This window comes from Electrona antarctica (assembly GCF_951216825.1).
Source record: "Electrona antarctica genome assembly, chromosome: 4".
Classification (NCBI taxonomy): Eukaryota; Metazoa; Chordata; class Actinopteri; order Myctophiformes; family Myctophidae; genus Electrona; species Electrona antarctica.
This window is the reverse complement of record NC_136809.1, coordinates 8,888,335-8,911,945: the sequence shown is the minus strand read 5'-3', so window position 1 is coordinate 8,911,945 and position 23,611 is coordinate 8,888,335. Positions and strand designations below refer to the sequence as shown.

At 40.9% G+C, this 23,611-nt stretch overlaps 3 protein-coding genes across 4 annotated transcripts in view; 1 reads left to right on the top strand and 2 right to left on the bottom strand.

The window, feature by feature from the left end:
* LOC306922407 (uncharacterized protein) overlaps window positions 1–9,786 on the bottom strand; it is a 107,785-nt gene extending 97,999 nt beyond the window's left edge. Inside the window, exon 1 of the mRNA XM_079499979.1 lies at window positions 9,713–9,786. The gene's annotated coding sequence lies outside the window, so the exon portion shown is untranslated. The remainder of the gene's footprint in view (window positions 1–9,712) is intronic.
* LOC306922409 (ribosomal protein S6 kinase beta-2-like) overlaps window positions 1–12,366 on the bottom strand; it is a 28,116-nt gene extending 15,750 nt beyond the window's left edge. The window contains exons 1-5 of one of the 2 annotated variants that reach the window (XM_079499985.1): window positions 12,277–12,366; window positions 10,302–10,356; window positions 1,474–1,511; window positions 1,260–1,374; window positions 773–841 (exon numbers count right to left, since the gene is read on the bottom strand). In XM_079499985.1, coding sequence (XP_079356111.1) covers window positions 773–841; window positions 1,260–1,374; window positions 1,474–1,511; window positions 10,302–10,356; window positions 12,277–12,308 — 309 coding nt within the window. In that variant the 5' untranslated portion in view covers window positions 12,309–12,366. The other variant, XM_079499986.1, reaches the window with a different exon arrangement.
* Window positions 12,367–20,702: 8,336 nt separating this feature from the next.
* LOC306921069 (E3 ubiquitin-protein ligase DTX4-like) overlaps window positions 20,703–23,611 on the top strand; it is a 59,264-nt gene continuing 56,355 nt past the window's right edge. Inside the window, exon 1 of the mRNA XM_079498163.1 lies at window positions 20,703–20,806. The gene's annotated coding sequence lies outside the window, so the exon portion shown is untranslated. The remainder of the gene's footprint in view (window positions 20,807–23,611) is intronic.

Sequence of the window (23,611 nt, the reverse complement as noted above, 5' to 3'; positions counted from 1 at the left end):
AGAGAGGAAGAGATTCATGGGTGGTTAGATGACAAATAAATGGGGAGGCGTGAGTAGGTGGGGAGAGAAAAGTATGAGATGATATGAAGATAATAAGTGAAGGGAGGGACGAATGGTAAGTTAGATGAGAAAACAGGGGATAAATGGAGGTGTTGGATTCACAGGGGTTAAGGTAAAACGTTAATATAGATAACTAAAACTAATGACAATGAAACCTAGATGGGAAAATAAAAACATTTTAATTGAACTGAAAGATTAAAAAGTGTGATTACCCTAACTAGAACAAACTAAAGAATATGTCCTTAGTTTGTGTCAATATTTCATACAGTACATAGCCTAGTATTTTGGTGGATATGAAATTAATCGTGTACATTTATTTTTTGCTTTGCCTGTTTTAACAGGTTTTTAATGATATGTTTTGTTGAGGTTTTTTTCTGTCCTTTTTGAATCTCACCTCTGAAAATATCCAAGGTTACAAATAAACTAAAACAACCTAAAACTAACAGAAAAGTAAATGTAAGTAATTCAAATAAAATAATGAAAAACAGAAGTACATACAAAAAGGAGATGCTACACAGTCAGATCCATCGTGTAAAATTAACCAGAGCGTGTACACATGGTCCTTTTAGTTCCATTTGTACATTCTCTAAGTTAAATGAACACAGTGCAGATGTTACTGTATACTGTAGTGTGGGTAAGAGAACTAATCATTTTAAAGCCATCTGTGGTGGTTCTGAAGGAGCAACCTGGAGGCAGTGTGTGTGTGATGTACCTTCTTGAGCACTTTCATGGCAAAAATTTTGCCCGTTTGGGCGCCCTGAACCTTTCGCACCTGGAACACCTGCAGGAACAAACCCAATCAAGGTTTTATGTTAAATTGCCTTGACATTATTGTAACAATGGCAGCGGTGTCAGTAAGAGAGCGACATAGATCACAGTATAAACCTTCCAAGGTCATGTTGGCTACCAACGAGTCAACGACACAAGTTTGGTGAAGCTAAACATTTTAACCACTTGAACCCCAGCATGCCCATTTTGGGGGGAAACATTCCCCCCAAAAAATAGCAGATACAGATACGGTCCAAGTACAGTTGTAATTTATTCAAGTCCATTTTATAGGGGGTTCATGTGGTTAAATATTCTCATAATGAATGCCAGCTTAAAATGTGTAAATACATGCAACCACACGCTCATGCAGCCGTACGTGCACACGCGCGCGCACGCACGCACGCACGCACACGCACACACACACACCCTACCTTTCCATATCCCCCTGTCCCCAGCACTCTGAGAAGCTCGAAGCAGTCAGGTCCCACTCTCTCACTGTCTCTATTCACAATATCACTGGTCAACTCCACCTCCTCCGTCTGAACACTGCACGGAGGATGAGATGATAAGAGAAAACCATAACAAAACTACACGTGTAAAGTAAATGGTATAATACAGTAATCTAATCTTCTAAATGTCACTTACATTTCTGTCTCTGTCTCAGTAAAGTCACAGATGTCATCCTACAGATTAGGGCAGGAGAAATTAACCAATGTTAGAACAGGTTTGCATCGCACCTTTTCACTCAAAAAAGGTGTGGTAGCAGTTCTAGGAGTCAAAAAGCCTGGGGTCAAACGGTCTACATTCCAATATAACATGGTAAAATGTGTGACTCTACTGGCTAGTAGACTGATACTGTTGTATTGGAAGCAAGCACAGGTTCTATTTGTATAAGTGTCTATTTGTACGTCTCTAAATGTTTTTGATGAATTGAACATTGTGGACCCTATTGGAAACAAGTGTAATGCTTAATTGGGTCGTCCACTCACAGTTAACAGCCTTTGTATTGAGTTTGTGCTTGAAATGTACTGTAATTCTGCAAACTGTTAATACATTTTTCAATCAATCAATCAATCCGACTCACACTACACTTATGAAAGAAAAATAGTTATGCACTATTTGCAATTGGAAAAGATAAAGTTTGAATTGAGAGTGAAGACAGACTTGGCAACCCGTCATTAGACTATTTAAATATGTGCACGCTAACCCCTCCTACACAATAGATAACATAACAAAAATAAATAAATAAAAAGGAACTGAGTGTTTTTTCTTTATTTTTTCATTAAAAAAAATGTAATGTAATGCAGTTGATATACCCCTCTAAGAGGGCACAACAACTTGTTGAGAGAGTTTGAGAGCAAGAGTGTCTGTCCTGTTGTCTTTGCTTTGTTTGTCTGTTACCATCTGTCACCGTTTGTTTAATTGTTTTTTGTTTTGTTTTTTCTTTTCTTGTTTATCGCATTTATATACCTTTTTTTATTCTGTCAATATTATTTGTTCGTTTTATATTACTTACTTACTCATTTATCCGTCAATTATATTCTGAAGTTATGTCAGAAATACAAAAGGCCTAATAAAAACAGTATTAAAAAAATGGGGGGGGGGAAGTGGTTTTACACCTTTTCTGGGGTGAGTAATGCAACTCATGAATAATCTGTGTATCAGGCTCTTTCTAGGGTGAGTGATGCAACTCATGAATAATCTTTGTATCAGGCTCCATAGCTCAGGGGTTAGAGCACTGGTCTCGTAAACCAGGGGTCGTGAGTTCAAATCTCACTGGGGCCTAAGTTAAATCTTTATTTGCTGCCTCCTGTGGGAGAACGTCTGCAATGTGGACAGCGTCTGCCTCCTATTCGTGCCTACATGGATGACATGACCACCTTGACATCAACCATTGCATGCACCAAACGTCTGCTGGGAAAGCTTCATGCCAACATCTGATGGGCACGGATGAAGTTCAAACCCAGCAAATCCAGGAGCATATCCATCGTCAAGGGAAAACTCGTGGACCAGAGGTTCCACATCGAGGACACACCCATCCCGTTGGTGTCAGAGCTGCCAGCCAAGAGCCTGGGGCGATGGTACAACGCGAGCCTCAAAGACTCAGACCAGAGTGATCAGCTGAGGGAAGAAGCCATCAAAGGCCTTGTCAACATTGACAAGACCTTGCTCCCTGGCAAGTTGAAACTGTGGTGCCTGCAGTTTGGATTGCTCCCCCGTCTGATGTGGCCTCTAACGGTCTACGAGATCCCTATGACCAAAGTTGAGAAGCTGGAGAGGACGGTCAGTTTGTACATCAAGAAGTGGCTTGGCCTCCCGCGTTGCCTCAGCAACATCGGCTTGTATGGACACAGTGCCCTGGAACTACCCGTCTCTAGCCTCACAGAGGAGTTTAAATGCACCAAAGTGAGGCTGAACATGACTCTGACCGAGTCTCAAGATGAAGCGATCAGAGCGGCTGCTCCCAGACTGGTAACAGGAAGGAAATGGATCCCATCTGAGGCCGTACAGCAAGCAAAATCTGCTCTCAGGCATGGAGACATTGTAGGACCGGTGCAGCATGGAAGAGGTGGGTTTGGACTTGCGACAAGTCGACCCACATGGCACAAGGCAACATCAACCCAGAGGAGAAAGCTGGTGGTTGCTCAGGTGCGGCAACAAGAGGAGGCAGACAGATGCGCAACGGCGGTCTCACAGTCCAAACAGGGCCAGTGGACTAGCTGGGAAAACATGGAGCATCGGAAGCTCACATGGAAGGATCTTTGGGAAATGGAAGGAAGCCAAATCAGCTTCATCATCAGAGCCACCTATGATGTTCTTCCCACGCCCAATAACCTAAACCAGTGGTTTGGAGAAGATCCCTCTTGTGCACTTTGTCAAACCCCTGCAACACTGAGGCACATCCTCACCGGGTGCAAAACCAGTTTGTCCCAAGGCCGCTACACCTGGAGACACAACCAGGTCCTAAGACAACTGGCGATCACCCTGGAAGGAAGAAGAGCTACCAACAATGCCCTCCCTCCACCAATGCCCAGACACTCAAACACCACCCCCTTTGTAAGAGCAGGACAACCCCCAGCAAAGCCATCTGCAAGAGTCGAAACAACCATCTTAGACTCTGCCCGAGACTGGAGGATGCTGGTTGATCTAGACAAGAAACTCGTCTTCCCGCCTGAGATCATTACAACTAACCTCAGGCCGGACCTGGTCTTGTGGTCAACCGCCCAGAAGTCGGTATTCATTGTTGAACTAACTGTACCATGGGAAGCTGCAGTTGGTGAAGCATATGAACGCAAACAACTGAAGTACTCTGACATAGCAGCCGAGGCAGAACAACGTGGCTGGCATGCCCAGGTGCTTCCGGTTGAGGTCGGGTGTAGAGGATTTGTTGCTACGTCCACAACCAAGCTTCTTAAGGGGATGGGAGTGCGAGGACAGGCGTTCCGCAAAGCCGTCAAGTCGCTGTCAGAGGCTGCTGAACGAAGCAGCAGATGGCTATGGATCAAGAGAAAGGACCCCAACTGGGCTGCAAAATGATTATGGAGGGGTAAAAGCTGAGGGGGGCACACCTGGGACGCCAGGTGTCGCCGTTGAGCCCTTTGGAGGTGTCGTGGGCCTATCAACGAAACACCTATGAAGGAGGGTGCCCACCTGATGACCTCAGTGAAGCCTTTACCCCTCCACACCCCACTCGATGCCAAGTTCTGATTATCTAAGGGATTGTAATATCTAGTCCTATAAGCTCAACTGGTAAAATGTGTGACTCTACTGGCTAGTAGAATGATACTGTTGAATTGGAAGCAAGCACAGGTTCCGACTCACACTACACTTATGAAAGAAAAATAGTTATGCACTATTTGCAATTGGAAAAGATAAAGTTTGAATTGAGAGTGAAGACAGACTTGGCAACCCTTCATTGACTATTTAAATACGTGAACGCTAACCCCTCCTACACAATAGATAACATAATCAAAAATTGGAAAAGGGGAAAAATAAATAAATAAAAAGGAACTGAGTGTTTTTTCTTTATTTTTTCATTAAAAAAAATGTAATGTAATGCAGTTGATATACCCCTCTAAGAGGGCACAACAACTTGTTGAGAGAGTTTGAGAGCAAGAGTGTCTGTCCTGTTGTCTTTGCTTTGTTTGTGTTACCATCTGTCACTGTTTGTTTAATTGTTTTTTGTTTTTTGTTTTCTTGTTTATCACATTTATATACCTTTTTTTATTCTGTCAATATTATTTGTTCGTTTTATATTACTTACTTACTCATTTATCTGTCAATTATATTCTGAAGTTATGTCAGAAATACAAAAGGCCTAATAAAAACAGTATTAAAAAAATGGGGGGGGGGGGAAGTGGTTTTACACCTTTTCTGGGGTGAGTAATGCAACTCATGAATAATCTGTGTATCAGGCTCTTTCTAGGGTGAGTGATTCAATTCATGAATAATCTTTATATCAGGCTCCATAGCTCAGGGGTTAGAGCACTGGTCTTGTAAACCAGGGGTCGTGAGTTCAAATCTCACTGGGGCCTAAGTTAAACCTTTATTTGCTGCCAAAACTGACTGCGCTGAGAGCCTTCAGAGAATCAAAAAGTCCTTGATTTTTATGTGTTGAACTGTCCCTGGTCTATCTATACATGGTCCCCTTCTCCTCTACACCATGTCTATTTGCCAAAAAATAGCCAATTTACACGTCTTGTGACTCAGTAAATGTTTTTCCCGTAATAAGGAAGCTAGGGTTCATGTGGTTAAACTGATTTTCCCCGGCGGGACAAAAAAAGTGCTTTATCAATGATAAAGCACAGGAAAACAAAAACAATCCTTGTGAGCTCTGGAAGCTACTAAACAATCAACTAGGCTGCGGTCAGAAACTAAAAACCAGGTTTTCAAACATAAACATCAAATCGGACGACACTATCATCACTGACAAGCTTGAGGTGGCCAACTACTTGAATATCTTCTTTACAAACATAGCAACAACTCTGGTTAACAAACTGCCCTCCCACTCTGGGCTCTTTGGTGTAGAGCACATTACAACCTTCTACAGAAACCTAGGTGTTTGTAAAGACGATTTTAAACTAGTTATGGTAACAACTGATGAGGTAATTAAGAAACTGAGTGCCCTCCAACCCCACAAGGCCACAGGCCATGACAATATTCCCTCCAAATTTCTCAGAGACTCAGCCATCTCTATAGCTCCAATCATCACCCACATAGTAAAACTCTCCATCAAACACCCAAGATTTCAAACTGGCCAAAGTAACCCCCTTGCACAAGAAAGGGAGTAAATTAGACCCCGGCAACTACCGCCCTATTTCTATTCTAAGCTCCATCTCGAAAGTGATGGAAAAAATAGTCTATGAACAGGTTGAAAAGTATCTTGCCACTAATAAATTAATGTACGAGTTCCAATCTGGCTTCAGAACGTCCCACTCCACTGACACATGCTTTCTCTATTTGAGCGACCACATCAAACATGAGGTGGATGCTGGCAAATACTGCGGCATGGTCATGCTGGACCTCCAAAAGGCTTTTGACACCGTGAACCACTCCATACTGGTTAACAAGCTAAAAGCAATTGGTTTCGATAGCACAGTGAGCTGGATGCAATCCTACCTGGAGGGGAGAGAACAGATGGTGGAGGTGAATGGAACACTGTCCCCCCCCCCCCCTCCCAGTGATCTGTGGCGTTCCACAAGGGAGCATACTAGGGCCTTTACTGTTCCTAATATATGTTAACGACATGACTTCAGCTTGTGACTGCAACTTGTTCCTGTTCGCAGATGACTCGGCACTGCTAGTCTCGGACAGGAAAAAAACTGCAGGTTGAAAAGGCCCTCAGCTCGGAACTCGGTAGAATCTGCACCTGGCTCGCTGATAACAAACTATCTTTACACCTGGGAAAAAATGAATCCATTCTCTTTGGCTCTAATAGTAATCTCAGCAAAGCAAATGGCTTCTTGGTTAGAGTGGGTGACAATGTTATCACATGTAAAGATGAAATTACCTACCTAGGTTCCATCCTGGAGGCTAATCTTTCTGGTGATAAAATGGCCACCAACATAATCAAAAAGGTCAACCATAGAACAAGATTCCTTTACAGGATCTCCTCACTGGTCGACAAAAACACCTTGAAGACCTTAACTGGAGCCCTTGTACAGGGCTTCTTTGACTATGCATGCACCTCCTGGTACCACAGCACCTCAAAGGCCCTTAAAACTGGAGGTACCTTCACTAAAAACGCCGGGACAACGCTCCACACGTCCCAAACTCTTCTCCCTTCTGGCTCCAAAACTATGGAATGCACTTCCCATCACAGTCAGAACTGCAGCCTCACTCCCAATCTTCCGCCGTAGTCTGAAAACCCACCTCTTCAGACTCCACCATGGCCCGTAGCACTTGCCCTAGCCTAGCCCCTTAGATAGCACATTATGTAGACTTAGATAGTATTTTAAACACACCTATAGCTTGTTACGTAGACAGCTCTAGAATTGCATTTTATGTAGTCATAGCACTTTATAGTACACATGTATAATATATTATATAGTATAGTATGTATAGTTAACATAGATACTCCACTGTTACGTTCTTAGTTTATGATTCATGATAACTACTTTTTATATATGTGATGTATGCCATGCTTTTGTTATTGCTTAATGTAAATCGCTCTGGATTAAGAGCGTCTGCTAAATGCCTAAATTGTAAATTGTAAATTGTAAAACCAGGCTCCAGACTTCCCAAAACAAACTGGTCAGGCTCCTACTTGACCTCGCCCCCCGAACCCACCTCACCCCTGCCCACTTCGACAGGCTGGAATGGCTTAGGGTCGACGACAGAGTACAGCATCTTGCAATGGGTCTGGTCCACAAGATTCGATACACCACCAAGATATGTACCTGTCTAGATACTTCCTTAATGTTAACGAAGTCCACACCCACAACACCAGAGGGAGTGCAACGAACCATGTACAACCCAGATTCGGCACAAACAAGGGACTAAATTATTTTTGCTCCTATGCCACCAAAATGTGGAACGCCCTACCAACAGTCATTAAGACATGCAAATCCCTTGACTCCTTCAAAACCGCTCTCAAAGGGCACCTACGGACGGCTGCAATTCGAAACTGGCCCCTGTAAAATCGGAATCCCTCAAACACGGACGCAAGGACAACACAAGAGACGGTCGCGGCCACACAGCCAACTCAAGGTATGGCCACTGAGCCGACTTGGGGACCCAACGCAAGGACAACACAAGAGACGGTCACGGCCACACAGCCAACTCAAGGTACGGCCACTGAGCCGACTTGGGGACCCAACACAAGGACAACACAAGACATGGTCACGGCCACACAGCCAACTCAAGGTACGGCCACGGAGCCGACTTGGGGACCCAACGCAGCTCCTCCAAGGAAAACAAACAAATGAACGGAGCTGAACGTGAATCCCCCCCACCGCCCACCCCCTTTTTTTCCCTCACTGTATATGTTTCTTTTACCTCCTTTATGATGAATTCCTGTTCTGTCCTTTGTCTATATAGAAGTGTCTATTTGTACGTCTCTAAATGTTTTTGATGAATTGAACATTGTGGACCCTATTGGAAACAAGTGTAATGCTTAATTGGGTCGTCCACTCACAGTTAACAGCCTTTGTATTGAGTTTGTGCTTGAAATGTACTGTAATTCTGCAAACTGTTAATACATTTTTCAATCAATCAATCAAAAAGTCAGAAATACAAAAGGCCTAATAAAAACAGTATTAAAAAAAGGGGGGGGGGAGTGGTTTTACACCTTTTCTGGGGTGAGTAATGCAACTCATGAATAATCTGTTTATCAGGCTCTTTCTAGGGTGAGTGATGCAACTCATGAATAATCTTTGTATCAGGCTCCATAGCTCAGGGGTTAGAGCACTGGTCTTGTAAACCAGGGGTCGTGAGTTCAAATCTCACTGGGGCCTAAGTTAAATCTTTATTTGCTGCCAAAACTGACTGCGCTGAGAGCCTTCAGAGAATCAAAAAGTCCTTGATTTGTATGTGTTGAACTGTCCCTGGTCTATCTATACATGGTCCCCTTCTCCTCTACACCATGTCTATTTGCCAAAAAATAGCCAATTTACACGTCTTGTGACTCAGTAAATGTTTTTCCCGTAATAAGGAAGCTAGGGTTCATGTGGTTAAACTGATTTTCCCCGGCGGGACAAAAAAAGGTATCCACCTAGAACTGCTCATCAGGTGAAAATGTCTAGGTGAGAAATGACATGACCTTTGACACGATCTAAATGTCTCAATAAAAGAGCAGGGAGGCAAACCCCAATTGTATAAGTTGTATTAACATACTCGACCATACAGATTTGACAAAATTATATTTTATTCAATAAAAAAAAGGATGGTTTAAATGCATATAATGGATTTTATGTACATAGGAAAATACCTTGAGTAATTTTACATTTTCTCTCTTTCACTAGGGTTAGATTAGTTAAGAAAGGGTACCACATTTTTCCTTCCAAATACAGTCTATTTGCAATTTTTGGGAAGCATACTGTGTAGAGATTGCTTGAATCTGCTTTAGTTTCCACAGCACATACTAGTACAAATATAAAGGCCTCACTTCCTTTATCTCAACACCTGCATGCTTCCCAGTCCCAGCCAGGCATGCATGAGAGATGGGCTGGAACGTCTTTGTCAAAAGGAACTAGACTAGAGAGCTCAGAAGTGGGCTACGAACAATGCCATGGACACTGGCACAGGCCACTTTTATGTACGTTATGTAAAGCTTTAATGTACACATATATTTAACATATTATATGTTAACAATAACCTAGGAGTAAGACCCTTGTGCGCACACACTGCACAGTATGAAATGAAATGAAATGATTACTATATTTACCCAGGGTATCTGGGCTAAGCTCAAGAACTTGTTTCCAGCCAGGCCCTGCTCATAGAACACATTTCATCGTAGTGGTTCAATGCCTTGTTCAAGGGCACTTCAGCGGTGGTAATTTTAACGTGTCGGCCCGCTGATTCGAACTGGCGACCTTCCGGTATCAAGACCACTCCGCAATCCGTTCGGCCACCGCTGCCACTAAAAAGTGGTTTTACACCTTTTCTGGGGTGAGTAATGCAACTCATGAATAATCTGTATCAGGCTCTTTCTAGGGTGAGTGATGCAACTCATGAATAATCTTTGTATCAGGCTCCATAGCTCAGGGGTTAGAGCACTGGTCTTGTAAACCAGGGGTCGTGAGTTCAAATCTCACTGGGGCCTAAGTTAAATCTTTATTTGCTGCCAAAACTGACTGCGATGAGAGCCTTCAGAGAATCAAAAAGCAAGCAAGACCTACAGTCTGTCCTCTGCTATAATTCCTACACACACACACACACACACACACACACACACACACACCCCTCCCTAATTTATCTCATGTACAACTAGTTAGTACATATAGCAGCTGCACAGTGATGTGGTTGATACAAACCTCTGTATCACTGATATCTTCAGTCTCCAAGTCGATGTCGAACACTCCTGCCATCCTGAAACACAGTCAACTTAATGTCAGCTTTCATTTTTCAATCAAAGACGCAAAGAAGCATTGTCGGGCAGTAGCATTTCTAACTTCCCAGTAGAGCTTGTGGGTAGCTTATAATTTAGGCCTACTTTCAGAATGATGTACCTAGCTAAAGCTATTATTAATTTTCCTCTGTGTATCTGGATCAACCACTGCATGTTCAGACAGAGGTTGAGGCACATCAATAAAAAAAAAGCACGAGGAGTTCTCAGTGTAGTTTGTCCATCACATCAAAGATATAATCCTTCTCCATCCATTAGTAGCTTTTACATATAAACTAAATCCCACAGTATGTTTTACATGAATGTAATAATATGCCCCTTATTGCCAGGAATCACCACATTACTAAGCTACAACGTATCTCAATGGAAGTAATGGAACTATACTTTCACTAAGTAGTGCAACTGCATGGCTACTTATTTTAGTGTAGCTCAATACTAATAAACTTTGAATGAAGAGTACCGGTATCTATAGCTAGTTAGTTATAGGCACATTTTATAGTAGCTTCAAGCTTAATGGCCAACAGCACTGCAAATGAATACAGTCACATGCCGTTCTCATGGTGATAAATAAATAATGCCATCACATGAACATTACTATACATATACGATTATTGGCTTTCTAGTTTATTAATAAATAAACAAGGATTAAAAGCAGATGAAAAGTGCAAACAGATGTTATCAGAGCACTGCCCATGGACTTTAAACGTACTTGACATGTCAGATTAAATAACCTGACTCGCTGTCAGAACACAGTTGCCTAATATTTTAGACTCTACGAGAGTCTAAATCTTAGGCTAAGGCAAGCGGCACCCCTTTCAGACAATGACACATGACAAGACTAGCTGTCAACCAGTGGTGTAAGTAACTACGTACATTTACTTAAGTACCGTGCTACTAAAGTACAATCTTGAGGTACTTTTACTTTACTGGAGTATTTCCAATTTCCAGTACTTTTTCTTCTACTCCACTACATCTCAGAGGCAAATATTGTACTTTTACTCCACTACATGTATTTTAAAAGTTTAGTTATTACTTACTTTGTAGATTTTGAATAATATTACAGAACATACAGTAACCACTTCAGCCCTATATACATTTCAGGCATTTGAAAATAGTATTTTTTCTATCTGATCTGCTATTTTCAAAAGATGTTGTTTACATTCATTTACATATGAAAACTTGAACTGGGACATTCTGCATAATGAGTACTTTTACTTTTTTTTTGTAAAAACGTTTGGACTTTTACTCAAGTAAATTCATAATTCCAGACTTTTACTTTCACCAGAGTATTTCTACACTGCAGTATTCATACTTTTACTTAAGTAAATTAAAACATGTGAGTACTTTTTCCACCAAAGAGTACACCCGATGCTAAACGTGTACCGTGTACGTGTTAGCATAACCCGGTGTCACGTGTCCCAAACAAAAACAACGTGGGGATTATTCTTTTACATTTTACACCTACAACTAATCACTCGCTGACATGCCAGTATGTCAATATATGTTTTCATGTTAACGGTCTCATCTTTTCCGCTCATAAACGTTGCAATAAGCACATCAACTCATTCACTCTCACACTGGTTTGACAGCTAGCAGGCTAATGCTAATGCTAACTGTTATTATCCTTGTAATTCATACATTTCTGTACTGGTCGATCACAGCCTCGCGACGTCCGATCAGCAATGGTGATCGATGATCATGAATACTTACATCTACATTAAAGGTAATGCCGTTGTTCTCCTTAACATTTTAGCTGGAAATACTCCACAGAGTCCACAGCATTGGAATGAGATTGAGATGTGTGTCAGTGCCACACACACACACACACACACACACACACAGTCACACACATACACACACACATACACATACACACAGCTTGCCTTGTTGTTGGAACTTTAACCTTTAACGTCATCACTTAAGTTGCATGTGTTGTCAAGTGAGGTCCGGGGACCCCCCCAGCGGTCCCTGGGGGGTTTATAGGCGGTCCCCAGCAACAAGGGACAAGGACGTATTAGTAGGCTAGTAACTAGTAATTGATTGATTATTCACAAAGAAAAGAAAAATACTAATTATTCTAATTATTAATCTGTATTTTTTTTATACAATTATGAAATACAATTGAATTCAATAAATGCATAATAATTTGAAATAATTAGTAATTCTTTATTTGGGACTCTATGCACATAAACAATATTAAAACTGATGCAACTATTCAGCCTACAAACACCATAGAAGACTAACTTCACTTCTATGATTCTAACAGCACATTCAAAACTAGGATTACAGTCAGACACTCTAAGAGGGCTCCATTTTCGTCATCGCTTAAACCCCTTATCCCTAAACTTCTTTGCCTTTTTTACTATTTTGCAAAACATTTTTGAATAGTTAAAATGGCCAGTCTACAAGCTCACAATTAACGTGTCAATGTAGATTGGCTAGTTGAACTATTCAAAAATGTTTTTCAAAATAGTAAAAAAGGGCAAAGAAGTTTATCCCTAAACTTATTTGCCAATCTACATCGACACATTGTGAGCTTGTAGATCAGCTATTTGAACTATTTTAAAATGTTTTAAAATAAGTTTAGGGATAAGGGGTAAGGGGTGGCGCAAGATATAGCAGTGTCACTGCAGTCCACAATGATACGATAGTCATTTCATTATACTTTTCAAATTAACTACTATCAACATTTCCCAGTTTTCTTTAGCTGATAACTGGGAAATGTGTTCCTTCACATAATGCAACAAATGAATGTATGTCAAAACAGTGCACGTACCTGTCCACCACCACAACAGAATGTGTAAGATGAAGAAGGTATGACTTCACAGGAAACAGTGGTTTGACAGTAAATAGATCTGTCCAGCACAGTGTATCACAATACAACTACCAGACTAGGCTACACACTACTCTGCAACGTAGAGGGACAAAGAAAAGAAGTGAGGAGAGGACATGACACATGTCAGTGAAACAAAGAGCTAGAACCTGCCTCACTCAAAGACCATATTTAGAATTTGGTTGTAGTTTTGTTATGCTATCTTCTGGTATTTTGGTCATGTAGCCTACTGTACATGATATCGGCAAACATCACAACAAGATCGTCATATCATTTCATGACTCCTGTGAACTCAGATTATCTGAAATGTTTACTTTAAGGTAACCTACATAGTCCTGATCAGTGTTGGGCAATATTACTCAGGAGAGTATGTTACTTATTAGTTATTACATATTACTCTTTAAAAAAGTCATAATATTATATTACATATTACTTGGAATCGGCACAATCTGTTTTGCCAGCTTCTTTTAGAACTGAACTGAATAATAATAATAATAATAAGTCACCAATCAGCCAAAAAGGCTATAAAATAATGCAGCAATTTATCTTGACCTTTTAAATGTACTACTTCTTCTTTTCTTTTCTAGTCAAAATCTTTTTATTGCAATTTCAATAATATAAATCTTCAGAGATCTCAGGGCAGACAAATAATGAAAAGACTATGTTGTTGCGCAAAACATGCCCCTCCAAGACAAAAGAAAAAGAAAAAACATTTTCTCCCCTTCAAGTCCCAATTTAGTAAAGCTAATTCCTCTCTACGAATACTCCATCTCTGCTAACCCCCACAATATGTCATTGGGAGGGTGTTTTGGCAGAGTAATACCTTACTGTAAAAGGGGAAGTACTTGTTACTGCCCATTGCCAACACTAGTCCTGACTCCTGATATGTTCCTATTTGTCCAATGGCACAGGCCAAATTAGGCACTTCATCCTCACACATTTTAACCACATCGGGTGGTCTATCTAGATTCTAGACTCTAGAGAGAGAGAAGTAATGTTGTAATGAAAAAAATAATAATAATCCCTCGCCATCGGCCTGGCAGGTATAATGATGGCACTAGCTCTTCAACATGAAGGCTTGAACCAATAACTAAACATACTTCCCCACATCCTCTTCTAGAATTCAAAGTTGTTTTAAGACTGACTGACTTCAGTAAATTTTTAACCAAATTGCATTGCAAATTAAAAAATGTCAGTGCCCCTGGAACAAAACTGACGTAGGCATCAGATGCTGTAGTTCAAACTGGAATTGTAGGCTATATACTGTCAACAAGTTATTGAGGTCAAGTACATAACTGGCCAATTGGAGGAAACAGAACCAGCTGCATCTTATGTTGGTATTTCAGTGGAATTTCCCACCTTATCAAACCATGATGTCTTTGCCAGGAAATAGTGTGATACTGCTGCTGATGGCCGCTGTGACAGAAGCACTCTGTTGTCTGGGTACCTACGTGGGTAACCTGTTCTGGCCAAATTGATTGAATAATTTATCATTCAAATCATTTAAACAGCACAAACAATTCCCCACCGGCGCAACCTTTAGGCACACTGAGTTAACAGCTTTATTTAAAGACAACTGTTTAGCATGTGTTCTGAGTTTGATTACCCCCCAGGACTTGTGTCACATTTATTCCCCCCATCTCTGCCCTCGCAGTGTTCAAATTGCCTACTAGAATGCCATTCCAAAGAATACCTTGGGAATAGGGATGACATATTTGGGGATACATTCATTTTATTTTGTGTTTTTATTATCAATAATACTGTAATTGGTAACAGGTACGCTCGCCCCTTTTCCATCTCGCCCCACTACTCTACCTAGCTGTAAATAACAAACATAATTCATGTTTGTGTTCACTCTGTATATCCACGGGCATAATAGCATGATGATGCCATTACAAAACATGGGCTACATGGAAGAAATGTGATTAATAAAATGAAATTAACTGCTAGAAGGTCCTAAATTAACTTAATTAAGCAGTCACCGTCTCTGTGACATGTTGTTCTTTCTAAATTTTACAGAGTATAGAGATCGACTACTATGCAATCAAATAAATCTCTATACAAGATCATTTCAGATTTCAGAGAGGGAGGGAAATACTAAATTAACTATTAACTACTAATTAAAATAAATCGTGGGGGCGAGTTGGTAAAGGGGCGAGCAGTCTCGTATTCCTGTAATTTATCTATAAATGTACACAAACATCATATTTTGATATGATAGCACACCTCTGTACAGTCAAATCAGTCACCTTAATTACATAAACTACAGTTTAGGACAAATAGGAGGGGAACTAAGCTAGAACCTCCACTTGTCTCTTGCGTCATGTGGTGCATGTGGTTATCTCCAATAAATTCACACACAGATCAGCATATATATTGGTAATAGACTCATACCACAGCAGTATTAGTCTAAGGGCCAGACATAACACTAGAGAATGAGAGCCTTTCTAATTGTACCGGTGTTTTTATTTTGCTGTGTCAGAAACAGTAGAGGAGTTCAGAACGTGGCACAGAAGAATGAATTGAGTGAAGTGAACATAGCAGAGACAGACAGGAACTGTCAGCCTGATATGTGTGAACTGCTGATGAAGATTGGAGCCATGGAAGCCAGGCTGAAGATTACAGAGCAGCAGGTGGCCATTCTACAGACAGAGAATGAAGGTAAAGTCAAGTGAAGAAGAACATGCGATATCTACTTAACAATTATAAAATTATAAAATGTTTTCTGTCTACTCTACAGTGCTAACAGAAGAACTGGACAACACAGTGTCAGAGCTAACGGACGTTGCCACCAGGCTGGGCTCCAGTGAGAATCAGCTGCAACAACTGCTGGAGACAGCAGGTAGAATATTGTTTTATGAATATAATGAAGACCGTATGGTAGCGTGATAAGGCTCAAGCCGATGGCTCAAGCCAAGGCTCCAACAAGTAGACATGTTTTTTCTTTCAGACTAATAGAAACTACAACATTTCTCTCCCTGCTACTATTTGGCATGCTTTAGGCATGCTAAATTGTAGAGACTGTTGCGTCAATAACAAAATATATATCGGAAAAAGGTGGTGTTTTTTTTCCCTAATGGAGTTATCTCAAATTACAGATTACATCTTAAATTTGATTCTTTGTAGGCTACAGTAATTTGAATCAGTTGCTTAAAAAACTGTCAAAAAGTCCTAACATTGAAACTGTCACTGCAATGTCATCTATCATGTTTTTTTTATGTGTCCTAGACAAGTCTAAAGTGGCATTCTCAGCTGGACTTGGGATGCAAGGAAACACTGGCCCCTTCAACACAGACACCATCTTGAAATACAGAAAGGTTTTCACCAACATTGGCAACGCTTACAGTCCAAACACAGGTATGATCTATGTATAACTGAGCTTATAATATATACATATGCGAGGACAAAATAATATATCATAAATCCTCCTAGCTCTGGTCCATAGCTCTAATGCCCTTTGCTGCCGTTGCATTAAGGCTCTGCCACTGTTTGCTTCTAGCCCTCGCATGAAATACAGACTAGTCTCTCCTCTGTAGTGGAAAATCCCTTTCTGGCCAAAAAGTGCATTTTATACGTGTGGTGGGGGGCTCAGAGTGTTTTGGTGAGTAGGTAAAACGTTCTTTATATTTACGCTACAGACGAGAGGCTGGCAACCAGAGCTAAAATCCTCCTCCTTTATATACAGGTATCTTCACAGCACGTGTACAAGGAATGTATCACTTCAATTTCTACCACCATCATAGTTCAAGCGACTATGTATATGGGAGCTATGCATCCCTCTACAAGAACACACAACGACTTGTCACCACAACTGCCAATAATACAAATGGTTCTTTCAATTCTGGTAATGGTATCACGGTGCAGTTAGAGGAAGGAGATGAGGTCTATGTGAAATTATGGGAAGGTTCATGGTTATTTGACAATAATGATAATTTCAGTAACTTCAATGGCATTCTGTTGTTCACTCTGTGATAGTAGCCTATAGATTGTCTCAGAAGATGTTAACTTTCAGCCTAGTGTTCCTATTTTGGGCAAACATTTTCTCAGCTTTTCAACACAAGCTCACATGTTGTGAGCTTGTAAATCAGCTATTTCCACAATGCGCAAAACAGTATATTTGCAGTGCTTAACTGGATTGCATATATTTAATTATCACACAGCTTGGTTGAATGCTTGATTCTGCTTGGTCAATCGTTGAATTCAGCGGCGTGTTATTTACTTATTTCTTGATAACAGACCGCTCCACTCTATAACAGGCCGCTGCCTAATCAAAGGCTCACAGAGCACCTGGCTGCGCTGCTTGGATTTTATGCTGTACCCAATGACAGGCAGCCATGTAAACAAACACACAATGTAATTTAACTAAACAAGAATGTTTTTGAAAGCATTTGAGAAATAGACAATACTCACTTCCTTGTTTCCGAGGCAACTTGGAATACTTTCATACCGTAAGCAAGGAAATACATTGTTTTGTTGTCACTTTTGGGTCAATTTATTAATTTATGTTTGAAGTGGCCGTGTAATAAGTGGGTATGGCTAGTTGGTCATTGTTGATAGATAAATCACCCTGTCTGTGATTTATCTATCAACAATGATCACCTAGCCATCCATTATCCCTTACATATGATATGACATTCAAATGCATCCTTATGTCTATCTTCTGAGTCTTTGTGCATGATTGCATGTACCATTGCTTGCATCTCTGTCACCTTGTCATGTATCACCTTTTTCTCTCTGTCTGAACTGTAAATGTTATATACGTCATTCAGTGCCCATGTGGTTTGGCATACATTGGTAAAACATCTGGGCAGCTTAAACAGGGAATAAATGACTTGTATGGTGATTTGTAAAAATGACCATGACTAACCTGTTGCTGTTCACTTCAAAGATTTTAAAACATGACATCTCCACTTTCTGTTTTATTATAGAACATGTCCGCCTACCCAATAAATTCTGTTAATTCTGCTTCTGTCCGCTTGTCTGTATCATGGCTGAGGAAGGTCTCCACAACCGAAATCGAAATGTTTCTTTGATATTAGAATTTTCCCCTCGTACCGTGCAAGTTGGCAATGTAGGCTACAGGTTTCTTCTTTTATTGTAAAATAAAATATTAAAGGATTATTTCCAAAATGCAATCCATTTCTCTAGACTAGAGAAGTATAGAGTTCTAATGAAATAAAGTACAGAAATGTGGCACTAGCTTTTCATACAATATTTTAATAAGATGAGGCCAATGAATAATGAACAAATAACTAAACACACTTTCCCACATCCTCTTCTAGATATCAAGTTGTTTTGAGTAGCACTGACTAAGTTACTTTAAATTGTACATTACAAAATGTCAGTGCCCCTGGAACAAACCCCCTGCATTTAACCTGTCTCCAGTCCACAAACATACAGTATAGGCATCAGACCGCACAGAATATTAAGGACAAATACATAACTGGCCCATTATTGTCAACAGAACCTGCTGCATCTTATAGCCTATCTGTCATTTCAGTGGAACTCTTCACCTTACCAAACTGTTGCGGTGACTGTGCCAGGAAACATTATGGGTACAGATCAAACGAAAGTACAGGTCAATACAAAAACTGGTACGAAGATATAACCAGAAAAAGCACTAAGACTTGTTTACATCAGGGTCCTTTATTTTGAATTCATCAGAGCATTTAAAGACATACAAATACTTCTATGAAAAAAAGGAAATCATCATATATACAATTGAATACAATAAAAATAAAAAGGGAAAAACGTGTACAGTATGGAAAAATAGGGGGGGAGAGGGGGACTTTAACTTTTTTTTACAGGGACAAGTTTCAAATTGCAATCCTTGAGAGCGGTTTTGAAGGAGTCAAGGGATTCACATTTCTTAATGGCTGTTAGTAGGGCGTTCCACATTTTAGTGGCATGAGCCGAATCTGGGTTGCACGTGGTTAGTTGAACTATCTCTGGTGTTGTGATTGATTGATTGATTGAAATATTTATTAACAGTTTGCAGAATTACAGTACATTTCAAGCACAAACTCAATACAAAGGCTGTTAACTGTGAGTGGACGACCCAATTAAGCATTACACTTGTTTACAAGAGGGTCCACCATGTTCAATTCATCAAAACATTTAGAGACGTACAAATAGACACTTCTATATAGACAAAGAACAGAACAGGAATTCATCATAATGGAGGTAAAAAGGGAAAAGAAACATATACAGTGAGGGAAAAAAGGTGGGGGCGGTGGGAGGGATTCAGATTTTACGGGGGCCAGTTTCGAATTGCAGCCATCCGTAGGTGCCCTTTGAGAGCGGTGATTGTGTACTTTGTTGACATTAAGGAAGTATTTAGGTACATGGGTATCTTAGTGGCGTGGTTCTGGGAGTAAGGCCGAGTAGTACCCTGACCAATTTGTTTTGGGATGTCTGGAGCCTTGTTTTAAGGGCATTTGAGGTGCTGTGGTACCATGAGGTGCATGCACAGTCAAAGAAACCTTGTCTGAGGGCTCCTGTTAGGGTCTTCGAGGTACTTCTGGAGACTCCCGTCCAGGACAGGCTTCAGACGCGTCTCCTGCAGGAGACTTGGCTCAGATCTGAACCCATTTGAATTCTTGCATTTAGGAACCCGTTGCGATGGCATGCATGCCCTTGCTGACGTCAACCCCAAGTAGGATTTGAACCCACGACCTTCCGCATGAAAGGCGTATGCTAACCACTATGTCACTGGAATTAATCTTATAGGTCTATTTCAAAATCAGCAAAAACTAAATGCTATTACTATTGTGTGTGATTGGCTGTTTGCCTCACTAATTACAGTAGCCTATAAATATTTCCACTGTAAGTCACAATGCCATAGTCATAGCAGTCTGAGATGAGGCCTCGGTTGAATTGTGTGGTGGTGTGACAAAGTGCTGTGTGACAGCTCAAAACACTGGCATTTTTGACAGAGAAGAGAGGAATTGTTGAACTATATTATAGACATGGTGATGAGTTTTGCTACAAAATAAATGTACATCTTTCAAACTGTCAAACGTATAGGCCTACAACAGACCAGTAGCCTATAGGCTACAGCAGCTTTAACATTAATACATTTGACTAAACAATTAGCAAGTTCTGTGACAAATATTATTAAAGCGTGCAATATTGTAAAAAAGAACATTCAGGTTTCTAGCCATAATGTTGCCAGAGAAGACATGTGCGCATGTGCAGCAGTCAATCAGTGCTCAATTGATTGCACACTCACTTGTGTAGGTAAACTGGGCTGGCTACTGAAACTGAAATTACTCTGGAAGAAGCTTTGGAATTATTTTATTCACTGACACTCACAATCATTCACAAAGGTAAAGTTAAACTAAGTCATCCGTTCAGTTTGGTTGTTTGGTTTGAAAGCCCTTCCTAACCTCCTTTAAAGGAGTTGTGATGTTTTGGTTAGTCAGCTGAGCTAACTGGAACGTACTCGGAGTCGCACTGGGGGAAAAAATAAATAAACAACGCTTGAGAGATTAAATGGACGGTCGGACTGGGTCGGTTGACGATGGATGGTTCCAGGTTTAGTGTTAAAAAACCAACGAGTTCAATGCATGAACGCACGTGTAAGTGTAACTAACTTTTACTTATGCTACGTGTAAAGTAAGTTAAGTAACCGCTAATTAATGGGAAATTGTGTCTTCTCTCTTTTCCATGGTTGTTTTTGCAAGAGCATCTGCAGAGAATATGCTGCGTCTCATTAGGTTGTAAATTTATGCTTCTGTTGTAAACCCTGAAAAATAATCCTTTGGTTTTGTGGTATGTCCTTAACTAAAATTAAGTACCCGGTATTGACTAAGAAATTGTGGTTAATGAATATAAAGTTGCATTGAAATGGCCTGCTGTTAGCCCGTCTCCGGACCCCCTGGGTTGAGCTCCTTTGGACCGCTACCACGAAGGGTCCGGTCTCACCGGCGTCAAGCGACATGGGATGCAATCTGACTTTCCCTGTTTTACCTCTGTGCTGCGGTGTCGGTGTCACGCTGACATATTCCAAAATAAGCATATGAACGCTATAGGAGACAACGAACCTTCTGACCCCCCCCGCGAACGGCTCAGAAGCCGTTAAGTATTTTTAATGTTTGTACGACCATTTTGGCAGCTCTGAAATTCTCTCTGGTTGACATCCCATTGTACCGCCTCCAGCATATCGGTTGGCTAGCTGCGCCTCCCTACGCGCCTCGTAGGCGCAGCTAGCCAACCGAGATGTCAACAAGGAGGGACCGAAGAGAGAATGTCAGAGCTGCCAAAACAGTCGTACAAACATTAAAAATACTTAACGGCTTCTGAGCCGTTCGCGGGGGGGGGTCAGAAGGTTCGTTGTCTCCTATAGCGTTCATATGCTTATTTTGGAATATGTCAGCGTGACACCGACACCGCAGCACAGAGGTAAAACAGGGAAAGTCAGATTGCATCCCATGTCGCTTGACGCCGGTGAGACCGGACCCTTCGTGGTAGCGGTCCAAAGGAGCTCAACCCGGGGGGTCCGGAGACGGGCTAGCCTGCTGTATGAGTATCAAGTATGGCCTCTGCAGTGTCTTTTGCCTCTTTATCAAGTGCATACAGCAAGATAAACATCTTACATGTTCTAAGTGTTTGACTTGCAAATATCTATATGAACTGTTGAACAATTTGTTTTCTGTATGTAAATAGAACTTTTATTTGTTGATGTATTATTGTCTAGGCCTACTTGTTTATTCTCCTGTATGTTGATGAATTGAATACATAGGACCACAATTCCCAGGACCTTTGTGTTTTTTTTGCCTTAAATGTCGTACTGTACCTGTTTACATTTTATGACTAAAACATTATATAATCAATGAATCAAATATATAGCCTACTACTGCACCCTTGTCATAGTGAACTATATAGGCCAACACTAATTTAATTAATAATGAATTAATCATTTATTCAAGTGTATCCTACAAGTAGTCTACTTGTGCAATATTACACAAGAGGGGATGGTTTAACCTAACGTCATTAATGCACGCCTGCGATCATCGCAGAACTTTTAGTGCGATGCTGCAGGAAAGTTCTGAAAGGCAGCGCAGAAGTGCATTAATGACGTTAAATCACCATTTTGAGTAATATTATACAAGAGTTACCCTTAAAACTAAATTAATTAATAGTAATAATTTAATAGTTTTTATTAGGTGTCCATCATGTTCGTTTGAAGCACGGCTAGAAGGCTGTTTCAACCAGAGAGAGAGAGAGAGAGAGAGAGAGAGAGAGAGAGAGAGAGAGAGAGAGAGAGAGAGAGAGAGAGACACGTCCTGTGTCGGTCTCGTGCTTTTATCACAGCATCCTGCTGCACGTGCATGAGATGTCAAAATGAATTGGAAAAAAGACTCCTGTAGTGTGAAATGCATAACGATCTGATGACTCGCCGACAACTTTAAAACTCCTACAATCTGTAGGGGCCATAACAAGTCGCAGTGCTGAACTTTGCGACTTGCTTGCGACTGGTGTGCCGCCGTTGTTTTAACAGTTTTTTCCCCCAAACCAAGTGGGTGGAACATGTATTCTGTAAAATACATATAATGTGTTGACATCGCTCTCTCTCATGTATCCCTGGTGGTCTAGTGGTTAGGATTCGGCGCTCTCACCGCCGCGGCCCGGGTTCGATTCCCGGTCAGGGAACACTGTTTTGCTTTTTTTTAAAGGAGGAGCCCATTTAGCACACAATGCCACAAATCATGAACGCATTGGTGTTACTTTTATTTGCATCCCTTGTTTGCATCTAATAACTAACTGATAGATGGATTCAGAAGATAACACTAATGGAGATCTACCATAAGGAATATGGTGAAAGACATGTGACCACACTCAAAGATGCCTAATGTATACTTTGACACAAATAGCATATCTACAAGCTGACATCACGTTGTGGAACTTGTAGAACTGGATGGTTTGATAGGCAAAAGTGTGCATTGGAGTTGAAGCCACACGTCACTGTGGAGGGAAATTTAAAAATGGGATGCAGTTTACAGTTGCACATGGCCCGGCTAGCTCAGTCGGTAGAGCATGAGACTCTTAATCTCAGGGTCGTGGGTTCGAGCCCCACGTTGGGCGCTAAACTTTTCCAAATGGCACTCCTACATCATGTGCATCCCTTTGATTTTTGAAACAGGATAATTATTAGATTAACAAATATAAACGTTAATGTCCTCCTCCTCACTACTATAAATGGAATAAAAATCACACCCGTGTGAACTGAGTGGTGTAAGGTCTTATATAGCCTGTCTGACGTAATGAAATCATGTCTGACGTAATGAAATCACACCCGAGTGAACATAGCAACCATGCTCATTTTTTCTGCACAGACTAACAAAGCCAGTTGTAGGAGTGGTTTACACTACTCAAATCACACC